Here is a 14,980-nt window from a genome sequence, read left to right as displayed (position 1 = left end):
CCACTTTAATAAGGGGCAGTGGGACCCTATTCCTGCAGTTTCTTAGGCCAGAACTCTGGTGAAATCTTTGTCACATTTCACATCCATTCTATCAACAAATTGTTTTTTTCTCTCTTTAAAAGTATGACAATTTCTTACCATTCTACCTACCCTATTTCATCCTTCCTTTTTAGATTATTGTATAGCTTCCTCGCAGGTCCCCACTCTTTATTTCCTATAGTGTAGTGTTAGCAATAGAATGTCCTGCTTTTGAAAAAGTATATAAACTTGATGTGTCACTCACCTGTGGCTTCCCATCACTCTTAGAATAAAACTCATACTTGTTACCCTGGCAGTGATCTTGCCTCTGCCTAAATCTCTGTGACGTCATCTTCTACCAGTCTTCCTTTGCTCATAACAGTCAGTCTTTTTGTCTTTTAGCTATGCTAATCTTAGCACTTTTGCACTTTCTCTTTCTATCTTGAGTTCTCTTTCTCTACATTATCACATGGCTCACTTCCTTACTATTTCATTTAGATCCGTGCTCAAGTGTTTTTCCAAATGTTGTTCCATCAGAGAAGACTTCTCTGACCACTCTGTTGAAAATATAGTGTTCCTTTCCTCCTCCTGTGGTTTTTATATAGTGCCATCCTGATTTACTTTTCATGAAATCTCATACATTGATCTGAAATTATATATCTGTTTATGTACATAGTGTCTGTCTTTCCCATTAGAAGGTAAATCCTAAGGGGACAGACAGTCGTTTGTCTTGTTAAATACCCAGCATTTAGAATAGTGGTGCATGGTAGGTTCTTAACTGAATAAATGAATAATTATTAATTTATTCTTACAGAGTACAAGTACATTGATGTAATAGAACTATTGGGTCTTACTTTGCTGAGTGTGGCGTGTAGTACCTTTAAGTCATTAACAGCTGTCTTGTCATGCATGGCTTTAAGCAGTAAGATTGATTTTCACAGAGAATCTTGTGTATAATGGAAAGATCATCATTAGGAATGCTTTCTTCCTATGCTATCCTCATTCAATAAGGACTTATTACATGCTTATTCTTAAAAGGCATCATGCTGGGTGTTGTGCAAAATGCCAAATCCCTGTCTTAAACATGTAAACATGTTTACTGTCATGCAAGGGAGACTGGATGCACAAAAGTTTAGAACCCAGCAGTATTAAAGAGGGAGTCTCAATTCTGTGAAGGGGATGGAGTTGGGGAGGATAGAAGAAACTTTTTTTTTTTTTCTTTCAGAGATAGGGTCTCACTACATTGTTCAGGCTGGTCTTGAACTCTTGGGCTCAAGCATTCCTCCTCCCTTGGCCTCCCAAAGTGTTGGGATTGCAGGCATGAGCCACTGCGCCCAGCCATTTTTTTTTTTTTAATCAAAGCAAATTTGATTCTTTGGAGCAGTATTTCTCTAACTTTTTAAGTGATGAGAATCATGTGGTTTGAAAATAGTGGTTTTTTTTGTTTTTGTTTTTGGCTTCAGAAGATATGATATAAGGTCTAAGATTCTCTATTCTTAAGCATTGCAGGTGAGCCTGATAAATAAGCTAGTTTTGGGGAAGCACTTTAGAGCAAGTGATTTTTCTTTTTAGAATCAAAAGTAGAGTTGCCCTTTATCCATCTATGTCATTTCCTGTAGTTTTTTTTTTTTTTTTTTTTTGAGAAGGAATCTTGCTCTTTTGCCCCAGGCTGGAGTGCAGTGGTGCGATCTTGGCTCACTGCAAGCTCTGCCTCCCGGGTTCATGCCATTCTCCTGCCTCAGCCTCCTGAGTAGCTGGGACTACAGGTGCCCGCTACCATGCCTGGCTAACTTTTTGTATTTTTAGTAGAGACGGGGTTTCACTGTGTTAGCCAGGATGGTCTCGATCTCCTGACGTTGTGATCCACCTGCCTCGGCCTCCAAAAGTGCTGGGATTACAGGCTTGAGCCACTGCGCCTGGCAGTTTTTATCGGACAGATTTAGTCACTGAGCGTATTGCTTTGCCACTTTTTAAAAACTGCTAATTTAATAGTTTAATGAAAAGGTTGAGCAAATATTAAGACTGTATTCTTAGGAAGACATAATAGCTAAAGATGTTGGTTCTTAATTTATACATTTAACATGGGCTGAATAAGAATCTCTAGTTTTTCTTGAGGTAGGAATAGAACTAGACAAGGTGATTCTAAAGTTCATTGGCAAAAGTAAGCATCCTAAAAATTTGTAGAAGAGCATTGAGAAAAGGCTAGTCATTCTAGAGAACTTAAAACCCCGATAATTTGAAAAAACTAAATGACTAGATACACTAATAAAACAACTTTATCTGTTAGGTTAGAAATTTATATGTGAATTTAACATATGATTAAAGAGACATGTCAAGTCAGTGGGAGGAAGGTGGGATTATTCAGTTACAAGCTGATAAAAGTAGTAAAGTTCTGTATTGTAAAAAACAAAAGACATGACAAACTGGGAAAATATGTTAATATTTCAACTCATCACAGATAAAGGGCTAATCTCACTAGTATATGAAGGGTCCTGGAACTTTATGCATAAAAGACCAAACACTCTCTGGATTATGTCATAAAATTCATGGAAAAGGTGATAAAATCATGAAAAATGCTTAATATCATTTATAATAAGAGTCGCAAATTTAAACTATACAGAGATAGGATTTTTTTTTTTTTTTTTTTTTTTTACCTGATAGGCAAAAATCTGTAAGTTTGATAATATGCTCTGGTGAAGCAATGAGAAAACAGATATTCTACTATATTGTTGGTTATAATGTTAATCAGTGCACCCCTACACCCCCATTGAAGAATTGGCAGCAGTCTAACATTACAAATTTAACATAGAAATCCTGTGTCTGGAACTTTATCCTAGAGGTATATTTTATTTAGCTTTTTTTTTTTTTTTTTTTTTACCAGTTGTGAATAACTAAAAATTACATGTGTAGGGTGAATGCTAACTTTAAAAAAACTTGCCATTATATATAATATATATATGTACATTTATATATTTATGAAAATTTGTGACTTTATATTAATATATTATTGTGCTGTTGTTCATAACGACAGAAGACTAAAATTGAACAGCTCATCAACAGGGACCTAGTTAAATAAATTGTAGTTAGGCCATACAGTACTCAGTAGCTATAATAAAATAGTTAAGGAGGGCCGGGCACAGTGGCTCACACCTGTAATCCCAGCACTTTGGGAGGCTGAGGTGGGCGGATCACAAGGTCAGGAGATCGAGACCATTCTGGCTAACACAGTGAAACTCCGTGTCTACTAAAAATACAAAAAAATTAGCCGGGTGTGGTGGCGTGTGCCTGTAGTCCCAGCTACTCAGGAGGCTGAGGCAGGAGAATGGCGTGAACCCAGGAGGTGGAGTTTGCAGTGAGCCAAGATCACGCCACTCTACTCCAGCCTGGGCGACAGAGTGAGACTCCTTCTCAAAAAAAAGTTAAGGAAATGCTCTACTTACTGATATGGAGGGATATGGGGGATAAGTTGTTAGGTAAAAAAGAAAACAGGGTTCAGAACAGTATGTTTAGTATGTCACCTTTTGTATTAAAAAGGGTAAAAATAATTTTGTATTTCTGGTATCTACAGAAAGAAACTCTAGAAGGATATATAAGAGACTAGTTGGCTGCATAAGGTGGTGAGAACTAGGTGAATGGGGACAGGTATACCCCTTTTTCTTGAGCCATTCAAAAATTAAATAATTTAATTTTAAAAATAATTTAGTTTTTTACCAGTTGTGAATAACTAAAAATTGCATGTTTAGGGTGAATGCTAACTTAAAAAAAATCTTGTCCATATGTGTGTGTGTGTGTGTGTGTGTGTGTGTGTATATGTTTATGTGTTTACTTATGTTTAGATATACCTTTTTAGGTGTCTGTGTTATGATATTATAGCATATACTTTGAAGCAACTAATTTCAGTCAGATCATCTCAGTAATTTGTAAGCTAAATTGTTAAAAAATAGTTTGTCCTCTTAGAGACTTTCTAGTATGGATTAATCATAGATTAATCTTTTAAATAAAATGTTTTTGCAGAGCTGCTTTAAAACTGAATTTTTTACCTAGAGAAAATCACCATATAGAAGTATATAAAAAACCTAAGGCCGGGTGCAGTGGCTCACGCTTGTAATCCCAGCACTCTGGGAGGCCGAGGCGGGCGGATCACGAGGTCAGGAGATCGAGACCACAGTGAAACCCCGTCTCTACTAAAAGTACAAAAAATTAGCCGGGCATGGTGGCGGGCGCCTGTAGTCCCAGCTACTCGGAGAGGCTGAGGCAGGAGAATGGCATGAACCCAGGAGGCGGAGCTTGCAGTGAGCCAAGATCACGCCACTGCACTCCAGCCTGGGCCACAGAGTGAGACTCCGTCTCCAAAAAAAAAAAAAACCTAAAGCATTTCACTTGTAATAATACCCAATATATATGTTGAAATAGTAATCGTTACATGAATCTTTTTATATCTTCAGCAACATCGGCAAGTATAGACAGAAGTGCTCCCTTAGAAATAGGTCTTCAGCGATCTACTCAAGGTATGTCTTGTTGCATATTTATATTGAACTTTCAGAAGCCCATTCCAAAACTACACATTTATTTACTTCTCTTTCTTTTATAGTCAAACGAGCTGCAGATGAAGTTTTAGCAGAAGCAAAGAAACCACGAATTGAGGTAAAGGAACTGTATTTTAAACAATTTTATTTATATTGTTATTGAAATTGGGATTCTTTAGTAACAAGGATTCTTTGATTGCAATAACCTGAGGAGCTTTTTTTTCTTGGAAAAATTTTTGTGGTAGAAAGAACAATTGATAAATAGCTCAAGCTATAGTTTTAGCTCTCTCATGTGCAAGCTGTGTGATGGACAAATCATTTTATTTTCTTTGCTTTTATATTGTTATGGATGAACATACTGGCTCAAGGGTCAGAATTCTTTTTCGTTTCTTTTCTTTTCTTTTTTTTTTTTTTGGAGGCAGAATCTTTCTCTGTCACCCAGGCTGGAGTCCAGTGGTATGATCATAGCTTACTGTAGCCTCGACCTCCGGGGTTTGAGTGATCCCCCCACTTCAGCCTCCCGAGTAGTTGGGACTGCAGGTGCCTGCCACCATGCCTGGCTAATTTTTGATTTTTTTTTTTTTTTAATAGAGACAGGGTTTTCCATGTTGGCCAGGCTGCAGAATACTTTCTTTATGAAAGGCCAGATAGTAAATATTTTAGGCCTTATGGGCCATATAGTTGATGTTGCAACTATTCTACTTTAATATTGTAGTGTGAAAGCACTCATAGACAATACATAAATGAACAGATGTGGCTATGTTTCTATAAAAAACTTCAGAAAACAGATGGCGAGCCAGAATTGGTCTTTGGGATGTAGCTTGCCTACCTTTGGAACAATGTGTTATGGGTGCTTGCTTTACTGCTCAGAGCTGTGAACATGAAGTACTTACTACTTTAACGTAATCTTAATTAAGGATATTCTGAGAAATGGATCTGATATTTTTAAGAGATGATGATAATTGATTCATTGTTATTGCTCTATGCTATGTGTTATTCTAAGTACTTTATATGTATTAACTCATGTAATCCTATTTGCTCATAGATGATATGCATAGTACTCCCAGAACTCGTTAAGTTGGTAGTACTGTGCATGTCATCTATGAGCGAATAGGCTCAGACAGAGTGAGTTCCTGAGGTTTGAAGAACCAGTTGGAACCTTGCAGTCTGGTTTCTAGCCATTCCACTATAGTGGGTATAAATTTTGTGGCAGTAAAACTGAATATTTCCCCTTATATGAAAGGAGATTGTGACCTGTGGTAAACGATGTGTATGAATTTAGGGATGCCATTTATTTGATCTCAAATTCCTGGCCTCAAGCATTCTGCCCACCTCGGCCTCCCAAAGTGCTGGGATTACTGCCATGAGCCACTGCACCCAGCTCAAGGGATGCCATTTATTTGAAACAATCTGAACATCACAGTCTAATTATTTGAAAAAATTCAACATGGCAGAAGTCCTAGTTTCCTGGGATTCCAGTAACTTAAAAAATCAGCAGGAAATGGCATAATACATTTTTTTCCAAATCATTTGTAGGGTTGAAATGCGTTACACAAACAGCTATGGTTTTCAACGTTGGTTTTCAGTTCAGTGTATGTCTTTTGAGGACCTATAAGGAACTGTGCTAGGAAAGAGAAACTGAGGGCAGAGTTTCTGATTTGATAAAAATCTAGGCTACAGTTATCTTTAAAATCAGTAGCTTCGTAAGGAATTTGAGTAATCTGGGCTATCTCTTTATTGCAAATGGAAAAAGTTGGATGCATTTGCCAAAATATTTTTGCATTTATTTCAGCTGATTTATTCATTTTAAGATTTTTACATGGTAGATTAATAATAGGACATGAATTGGAGCCCAACACCTTTTTGGATCTCTAGAGTATGCTGATGCTTTTTATACAGTTTTGAATTCCATTAGTCATGGTCATTGACTCTGGTCCTCAGTTTTGTTATTTGTTGAATGTGGACATTAAACTGGATCAGAATTACCGGATTTTGTTTTGTTTTTAGCCAACTGCTTTTCAGAGTAAATTTTACTTGACGTCTTAATATGTGAATTAGATAAAAGCTGAGCTACCAGGGTTGAATTTCAGACAAGATCTTGAAGTGGCCCATGAGGCATTTAGTTGGAAGCTTCTAACATTCTAAGGACCATTCTTTGAAAACCTGTAAGGTTTTCCTTAGAGCATTTTGATTAGTGCTAATGGATTCAGGACCTGTAGCAACAGATGAAAAAAAAATGGAGATACCAAAATGAAATTGTTGACTCTGGTGAAGGCTTGTCATAACATTTGGTTATTAACTTTCTCAAAAAGATGAATTTATTTGTTGTGTCTTTCTGAAGAAAGTCAACTATGATATGGGAAGAGCACTTAATCATAAAGAAAAAAGTGGCTAAGCAAGTTTTTCCTAAGCTTTTAGATGATTCCAGTCTTAAGATTCAACATATATTTATTGTTATTATCTTTATGTAGCTAAAAGTAGTCTTGAAGTTGGCCTAAAGATACTGATACCTAGAATTGTAGAGGTAAGAAATTTGGTAAGGAAAAGTTACATGTAGTGTTTTTTCTTCCTAAAAGTTAAATAAAAATTTAAAATGCATTAACCAGTGTTTATTTCCAGGATGAAGAGTGTGTGCGCCTTGATAAAGAGAGATTGGCTGCCCGTTTGGAGGGTCACAAAGAGGGGATTGTACAGACTGAACAGATTAGGTAAGAATTTTTTCTAAGTAGAAAGTAGGTAGTTTAGATACATGTAAAGGTATAAGGAAAAGGAATATTAAAATGCTCTCCACATTCACATTTACCTCTTGGATTCATTTTATGCCTCTGTGCTCTTAAGTTCATAAGAATATGTGTGGGGATTGGAAGTCATTGTGTTTATCATGCTTTTTGAAAAGTCTTCTTGATTCTATTACCATGTTGGTCTTTCTTTTTAAAAATTACTTTATAAGCTGAGAAATTCATTTTATGTTACCTTTTCTTGATTACGTACACCAGAGGTCAGCAAGCTTTTTCTGGTAAGTGTCACATATTAAATATTTTTAGCTTTGAAGGTAATAGGGTCTCTTGAAACTATTGAACTTTTGTGGTGTGGGGAAAGCAGCCATAGACAATACATGAATGGATGGGCATAGTTTCTTCACTTTTTAAAAATGTTTTCGTTTTTCTGGATTCCAGCTACTCAAACTCTACTTGAATTTGTTTGACAGCTCACTTAACATTCTTTCTTTTTTTGGATTCTTTTCTGTCTGTTTATATTCTTTTCTGAATTATTTTTGGATAGTTTCTGTTGTATTGAACTTTAATTTTTTTTTTTTTTTTGAAGACGGATTTTCGCTTTTTCGCCCAGGCTAGAGTGCAGTGGTGCGATCTTGGCCTACTGCAACCTCTGTCTTCTGGTTTCAAGCGATTCTCCTGCCTCAGCTTCCCGAGTAGCTGGGATTACAGGCGCCTGCCACCACGCCCGGCTAATTTTTCTATTTTTGGTAGAGGTGATGTTTTCACCATGTTGGCCAGGCTGGTCTCAAACTCCTGAACTCATGATCCGCCTGCCTTGGCCTCCCAAAGTGCTGGGTTTACAGGCGTGAGCCACCATGCCTGGCTGAACTTTAATATTTTTTCTTTGACAGTTCATTTACATTCTTCTCTTTTTTTGAATTCACTTTCTATCTGTTAAATTCTTTTTTGAGTCCTTTTTGGATAGTTTCTGTTGTGTTTTCAACTTTACTTTTTTTTTATGTAATTCCATGCATGTTTAGTCTCCAACATTGTAGTTTTCGTCTGAAGTTTGTTTTGCTCTTTTTTTTTTTTTGAGACAGAGTTTCGCTCTTGTGACCCAGGCTGGAGTGCAATGGCGTGATCTCGGCTCACTGCAACCTCCGCCTCCTGGGTTCAAGTGATTCTCCTGCCTCAGCCTCCCAAGTAGCTGGGATTACAGGTGCATGTCACCACGCCCGGCTAATTTTTGCATGTTTTGCTCTTTTTTAAAAAGTATACCTACTTCATCTTTTCATTTAGCTTGTTGAAATGTAGAACATAGTTCTTGTAATATTTTCATGCCTTGAGGTTGATGTTTCTCCTCGTTCTGCTTTATTACATGTCTGCTTTATTACATTTTCCTGCTTTATTACATTTTCCTGCTTCATTACATTTTCCTGCTTTATGACATGTCATGTGATCTTTGATTGCACACCAAACATTGTATATACTTTTTACCTTGTTGAGTGCTAGATATTGTTACATTTCCACACATCATCTTTAGCTTTTTTTTGGGGACACAGTTAAATGCCTTGGAAACAGTTTGTTACTTTTGGGTCTTGATTTTAATTTGTCTGAACATTGGTCAGCTAGGGTAATTATTCCCCACCCACTGAGGCAAGACCATTCTGAGTACCTAATACCTCATGAACATGAGGTTTCATTCTGGCTAGTGGAACAGGCACTATTCTTCACTTCGTGTGACCACTAGGCATTATTCTGTCTAATCCACTTGGGTGGTTCTTTATTCAACCTTAGATAGTTTCTTCATATTTGTGCTAGTCAGAATTCTGCTGGGGTACATGAGGGGGATCTTGTGTGCAGTTCTCAGGTGTTCTGACCTATGAATTCTAATCACCTTGGTCTTACTGTAATCTCAGCTCCATTTCTTCTTATCAGAGAATCTGCTCAGTTCTACATGGGTTCTCCTCCCAAGGCCATGTCTTGGAAACTTACCAGGCAATAAGCTGAGGCAGTCATAGGGCTTACCTTGTTTGTTTCTCATTTGTTAGGGAATTACTGTCCTTCATTGCTTGATAATCTGGCATCTAGTAAACCATTGTTTTATGTATTTCGACTGGTTATTTAAAGGCTGGAGGGTTAGTCTAGTCTCTGGTACTTCATCTTGGCTGTAAGTAAAAATTCTACGTTTCAAAGTCCATTGGAGGCTTGATTATAGTTTGGAGAAGTACAGTAGTCCCCCATCCACCCTCTGGGGATATGTTCCAAGACCTCCAGTGGATGCCTGAAACCTCGGATAGTCCTGAACTCTAGCCAAGGAGTGCCAAGGTCACCTTGTCATTTAAGGGAAGCACTTTGGCAGTGGCATATGCGAATTGCTAGCATCACTACTCTTGTGTTTTGGGGCCATTATTAGGTAAAATAAGGGCTACTTGAACATAAGTACTTTGATGCTGCCATAGTCGATCTGACAACCAAGATGGCTATTAAGTGATTAACGGGCAGTGTATACAGTATGGATACATTGGACAAAGGGATCATTCGTGTCTGGATATCCCAGGCAGGTGTCCCAGGCAGGACAGTACAAGATTTCAACAGGCTACTCAGCATGGCACATAATTTAAAACTTACAAATTATTTATTTCTGGAATTTTCCATTTAATATTTTGGACTGTGGTTGATAGCGGGTAACTGAAACTGTGGAAGGCCAAACAGAGGAGTACTGTATATGAATTTGGCTTCAGGTATGCTGATGTGCTTTAGATTTTAAGGGAAATTTGCACAGTATTACACAAAATGCATCAAATGCCAGATGCATATGAGCACTATTATAAAGTACCTTCATACCTAATCTAAAATTAGATACTGTATAATACTACTGTATTTAAACCTGCAGGAATTTTTGTCCTTTTTCTAGATTTTGTGTAAACATATTTTGAGATTTTCATCTTGTGACTAAAGTAATATTTTTGTCTACTGTTATTAAGGTACCCAAACACTTTTTAATTCTTTTTCTCATTTTACATGATAAAAGACACTTTGCTTAAGATTACCATTTTATGACATGTATACTTTCAGTGTTAAGTCTTTTTTTATATTTCTGCATAGTCTCTTTCTACTATTTTGCCTATTTGAAAATCAAGGAAAGGGAAGAAAAAGAAAACTGTGTAAAATATGGTTTTATCTTCGAGAGATTAAAGGAATATGTTTTTGTGGCATATAAAAGCCTGTCACTTAAATTATGTTCTGCACTATGGCATACAAGTTTGAAACCTTGAAATAAATTTCAAGAAAAACCTAGGCTTTAAACTTTCTGTAGGATGAATTTTTTACCGCCTTCCAAAGTGGCCTCTGTGTGTGTGTGTAATTTCCATAGATACAGAAAATATAAAGAAAAGCACCTATATCAATGAGTCCTGCTTTTTTGTGGGGAAGAGATGAAAAACCATGAAGAATTTTGTTGCATTGATACTTCTAAGAAATTACTAATTTGCTCTTAGAGTAATATCTCGACATGAATTCTTTATAAAAATTTTATATAATGGCAGAATAGCAAGTCAGTCTTACAGATAAGAAAACCTTAATTATTGCCATTTAAGTGTTTTTACCAGAAATTTATAAATGTAACAAAATATATTTATGATACACTCCAGGAATGCTTGCTGTGAAAGTTTAAAAAAGAAATTGCTTTTAGGTCTTTGTCTGAAGCTATGTCAGTGGAAAAAATTGCTGCAATCAAAGCCAAAATTATGGCTAAGAAAAGATCTACTATCAAGACTGATCTAGATGATGACATAACTGCCCTTAAACAGAGAAGTTTTGTGGATGCTGAGGTAGATGTGACCCGAGATATTGTCAGCAGAGAGAGAGTATGGAGGACACGAACAACTATCTTACAAAGCACAGGAAAGGTAATTAAAATATTTTATTCATTCGTTGGAGTGAGAGAGAGAGTATGTGTTTAGTCTGTGGTTATAGAATTGGTTAAAATTTGCTTTTAGATGGAAGTTTCAAGTTTTATTTCTTGAATAAGAAATAAAAGTTTTATTTCTTGCGTAGATTCCAGATGGCCATTTTTACCATTCCATTCTTGAATATGGTTGTTATACATCAGAGATGCTGATGAAAAAGTAGGAATCAAAATGCAAGCTCCTTCGCAAATCATTTGCAAATCAAAGAATGGCCCAGTTTTCCTGTTGAGTCATTTTTGCTTAAACCTAATAAACGGAATAATATTGATGGCAAGTTCTCTGGTTATTAATGCCATCATTATTTTTTTCTCACATGGTAGATAACTTACGGAAATCTGTAGCAAACATTTATTGAGTATATTCTGTTGTGTGGGTATAGCAGTTTTTTCATTAGCTCCCTATTAATGGAAATTGTTTTATTTTGTTTTTGCTCCAAAGATTGTGCAGTTTTTCTCCCTTTCTCTGGCCTTCCTTTCTTCTCTCTGCCTCCCTCCTCCTTCCTCTCTTTCTCCTCCCATTTCCCTCTCTTCCTCCTTCCCTCACTTCCTTTCTGCTATTATGAATAATGCATTAGAAAACATTGTTGTGCATGTACCTTTGTGTGTTTATGTGTGTATAGCCAAAGGATTAATTCTTGGAAACAAATTGCTGGTTAAAGGAGATATGCACTTTATATTTTGAAAGATAAAAATCTGAAATACTGAATGCCCAATATTTTCATGGATCTCCAAAAAGAGGATGCATTTATCCTGATTTATGTACTTTCATTTGTCTTTTCCTCTTCAGTGCCTCAGTTTTCTCTTAAATGTTTTCTCTACTGATGCACAGTTGTTAATGATGATCTAGTAAGAATGTTGAAGTGTGCAAAGTTACTCGTGAAACTGAAATTTAACATTGTTTTAGGCAAATTGGTTTTGATTGTAGAATTTTAGGATTTTAGTCTTAAATTTACATTGCTATTTTAGTAGAAATAAAGCTATGAAAAGAGTATATGAGGAAAAGAATCATTTCTTTTTCTTTTGTACTTTGACTTGTTTTACAAAGTACCTAAGGTTGAGATTAAGAACCATTCTCCAGAGCTTAGAATTATAGAGAAATCTGAGGATGTGAGTAAACTTCCATTTTTGCTATTTACAATAAAATGATTTGTTGATACTGATTTTCAATGTCTAGCATGGCTAATACTTGAGAAATATTGTGACTTATGTTGATCCACCAGTGTTCATTAAAATAAAAAAATCTCAAACTCATAGTAGAAGAATAAAAACAGGTGATATACCCTATCTAACTTTTAGACCAAACATTACTTTTTCAAGTAACTGAGGTGAACAGTTTTCTTTGAGCTCTAGGTGGCAGGATTGTACCATCATTTCTAAACTTACTGATTTAATATTGTCGGTACCACTATATCTTTTAAAAAAAAAGTTAATAAAAGAATTGTTTTGTAGCTAGGCTTGCCTAAATGAGTATTATTAGTATTAAAAAAATGAAAAATACTTTGACTGATAGTCTGTGTATTGTTTTTATCTGGTAAACTCTAAAAATACTCTTAGGCAGATGAGAATAAAAAAATACCATTAGGTACTTAAAGCCCTGTGGGTTTTAGATAGACCTTCATTATTATTAGTTATCAGGGCTTTCTTATTTTTTGAGTTTCAGGAACAAAAGTCAGGTTCAAGATTCATGAGAGGCTGGGTGCGGTGGCTCACGCCTGTAATCCCAGCACTTTGGGAAGTCGAGACGGGTGGACCAGTTGAGGTCAGGAGTTCGATTCCAGCCTGGCCAACATGGTGAAACCTTGTCTCTACTAAAAATACAAAAATTAGCTGGGCATGGTGGCATGCGCTTGTAATCACAGCTACCCAGGAGGCAGAGCGAGGAGAATTGCTTGAACCTGGGAGGTGGAGGTTGTTGTGAGCTGAGATTGTGCCATTGCACTCTAGCCTGGGTGACAGAGTGAGACTCTGTCTCACCAAAAAAAAAAAAAGGTTTCATGAGAAGTATAAATATGTTTTTATTTTTGCAAGGACCCCAAATAGGCAACTTGATTTTATAATGCCATTTAGAAAACACACTTTAAACTTACATAAATTAGGTGAAAGGTTTATACGATCTGAAGAGAAACATGTATAAACTTATATAAATTAGTATATGTTCATCACTGAAAAACTAATAAAAGGAGATCACTAGAAGGAAGATGTTAATCACTTGTAATTCTGCATAGTAGATTGATGATAATATTGATTAATTCTTCTTTATTTTATTTATTTATTTATTTATTATTTTTTTATTATACTTTAGGTTTTAGGGTACATGTGCACAATGTGCTCTTCTTTATTTTTAAAGTAGTGAGATTTGCTTTTCATATATTTTCAACTACCTTTTATAATAAGACTAAGATTTTATGTGCATTTTTCATTGTATTGACCTTTGCAGTGATGGTGCAAAATCATTGGTAGATAAAACTGCTGGTCATGGTGTGAATCAAGGCAGTGGCACTTAACTTTACTGGTAGCCATTGTGTTCTTTACTCACTAATGTCCTTGATGATGTTTTTAAAATTTATGAATTTTGTTAAATCTTGACCCTCAAGTGTGTCTTTTTAATATTTTGTGTGATGAAATTGGAATGTAGAAAGCACTTCTGCAAACATGACGGTTATTCTCATCAAGAGACTTGTGCCATTGTATGCAGTATGAACTGAATCAACATTTTTTTATTTAAGTAACTGTTATTCAGACTTGGTTATTTGGCAGACTTTTTTTTTTAATGAAGGAAATAAATTTGTTCCTCAAGGAAAGCAGCTGATAGTATTTGTTGCCAATGATAAAATGAGAGCTTTCGTGAGAATATTAGAATTTGGGGAAGTTTCTTTATGCTGCTGTCACCATAACACTTTTCTAATTCTTTTTCCACCCATAAGTAAAGAAGCAGCTTTCTAATTCTTGAAGTGTTCTAGTAAGTCTTTCACAAATAATATTAACAAGTATAATTTGTTGATACTGTATAATTAACCAGGTTAATATTTGGAAAATGTGCATAATTCAGTGATTAATATTTTCCAGATGACCAGTGAATGCTGTCACGAATCATGCATGGGTAGAAAGTTCATTTAAAGTGCAAGAGACTGATGGATTTTAAAGTACCTATGCAAAAAGTTTATGGATGTGGTTTCCATGTTGCATTAACCTTTAAGAACCATTTATAGGCCGGGCGCGGTGGCTCACGCTTGTAATCCCAGCACTGTGGGAGGCCGAGGCGGGTGGATCACGAGGTCAGGAGATCGAGACCACGGAGAAACCCCGTCTCTACTAAAAAAAATACAAAAAAATTAGCCGGGCGTGGTGGCGGGCGCCTGTAGTCCCAGCTACTCGGAGAGGGTGAGGCAGGAGAATGGCGTGAACCCGGGAGGCGGAGCTTGCAGTGAGCCGAGATTGCGCCACTGCACTCCAGCCTGGGCGACAGAGCGAGACTCCGTCTCAAAAAAAAAAAAAAAAAAAAGAACCATTTATTGCATTTTGGTATGATATCAAAGAAGACTATCCACAGTTACCTGAAAAACTACTAGAATATTCTTCACTTTTCCTACTGTTTGTGTGAGGATAGATTTTCTCTATATTCTTTGACCAAATAAGATAGCACATTTATGACCAAATAAGAAAGCACAATAAATGTTGAATGTAGAAGCTGATGTGAGAATACAGCTGTCTTCTATTAAGCCAGAGATGAAGGAAATTTGCAAAAATTT

The 14,980-nt window shown here is 36.2% G+C and overlaps 1 protein-coding gene across 2 annotated transcripts in view; it reads left to right on the top strand.

Annotated features, from left to right (window-relative positions):
- Positions 1-14,980, top strand: part of CDC73 (cell division cycle 73) — a 132,345-nt gene that overhangs the window by 8,492 nt on the left and 108,873 nt on the right. For both annotated transcript variants that reach the window (XM_032136242.2, XM_032136243.2), the window contains 4 exons: positions 4,464-4,526; positions 4,610-4,662; positions 7,164-7,252; positions 10,956-11,172. In XM_032136242.2, coding sequence (XP_031992133.1) covers positions 4,464-4,526; positions 4,610-4,662; positions 7,164-7,252; positions 10,956-11,172 — 422 coding nt within the window. The remainder of the gene's footprint in view (positions 1-4,463; positions 4,527-4,609; positions 4,663-7,163; positions 7,253-10,955; positions 11,173-14,980) is intronic.

This window comes from Hylobates moloch, unplaced genomic scaffold, assembly GCF_009828535.3.
Source record: "Hylobates moloch isolate HMO894 unplaced genomic scaffold, HMol_V3 SCAFFOLD_18, whole genome shotgun sequence".
NCBI classification, from domain to species: domain Eukaryota; kingdom Metazoa; phylum Chordata; class Mammalia; order Primates; family Hylobatidae; genus Hylobates; species Hylobates moloch.
The sequence above is the reverse complement of the archived record's forward strand: the minus strand, read 5'-3'. Positions and strand labels throughout refer to the sequence as shown.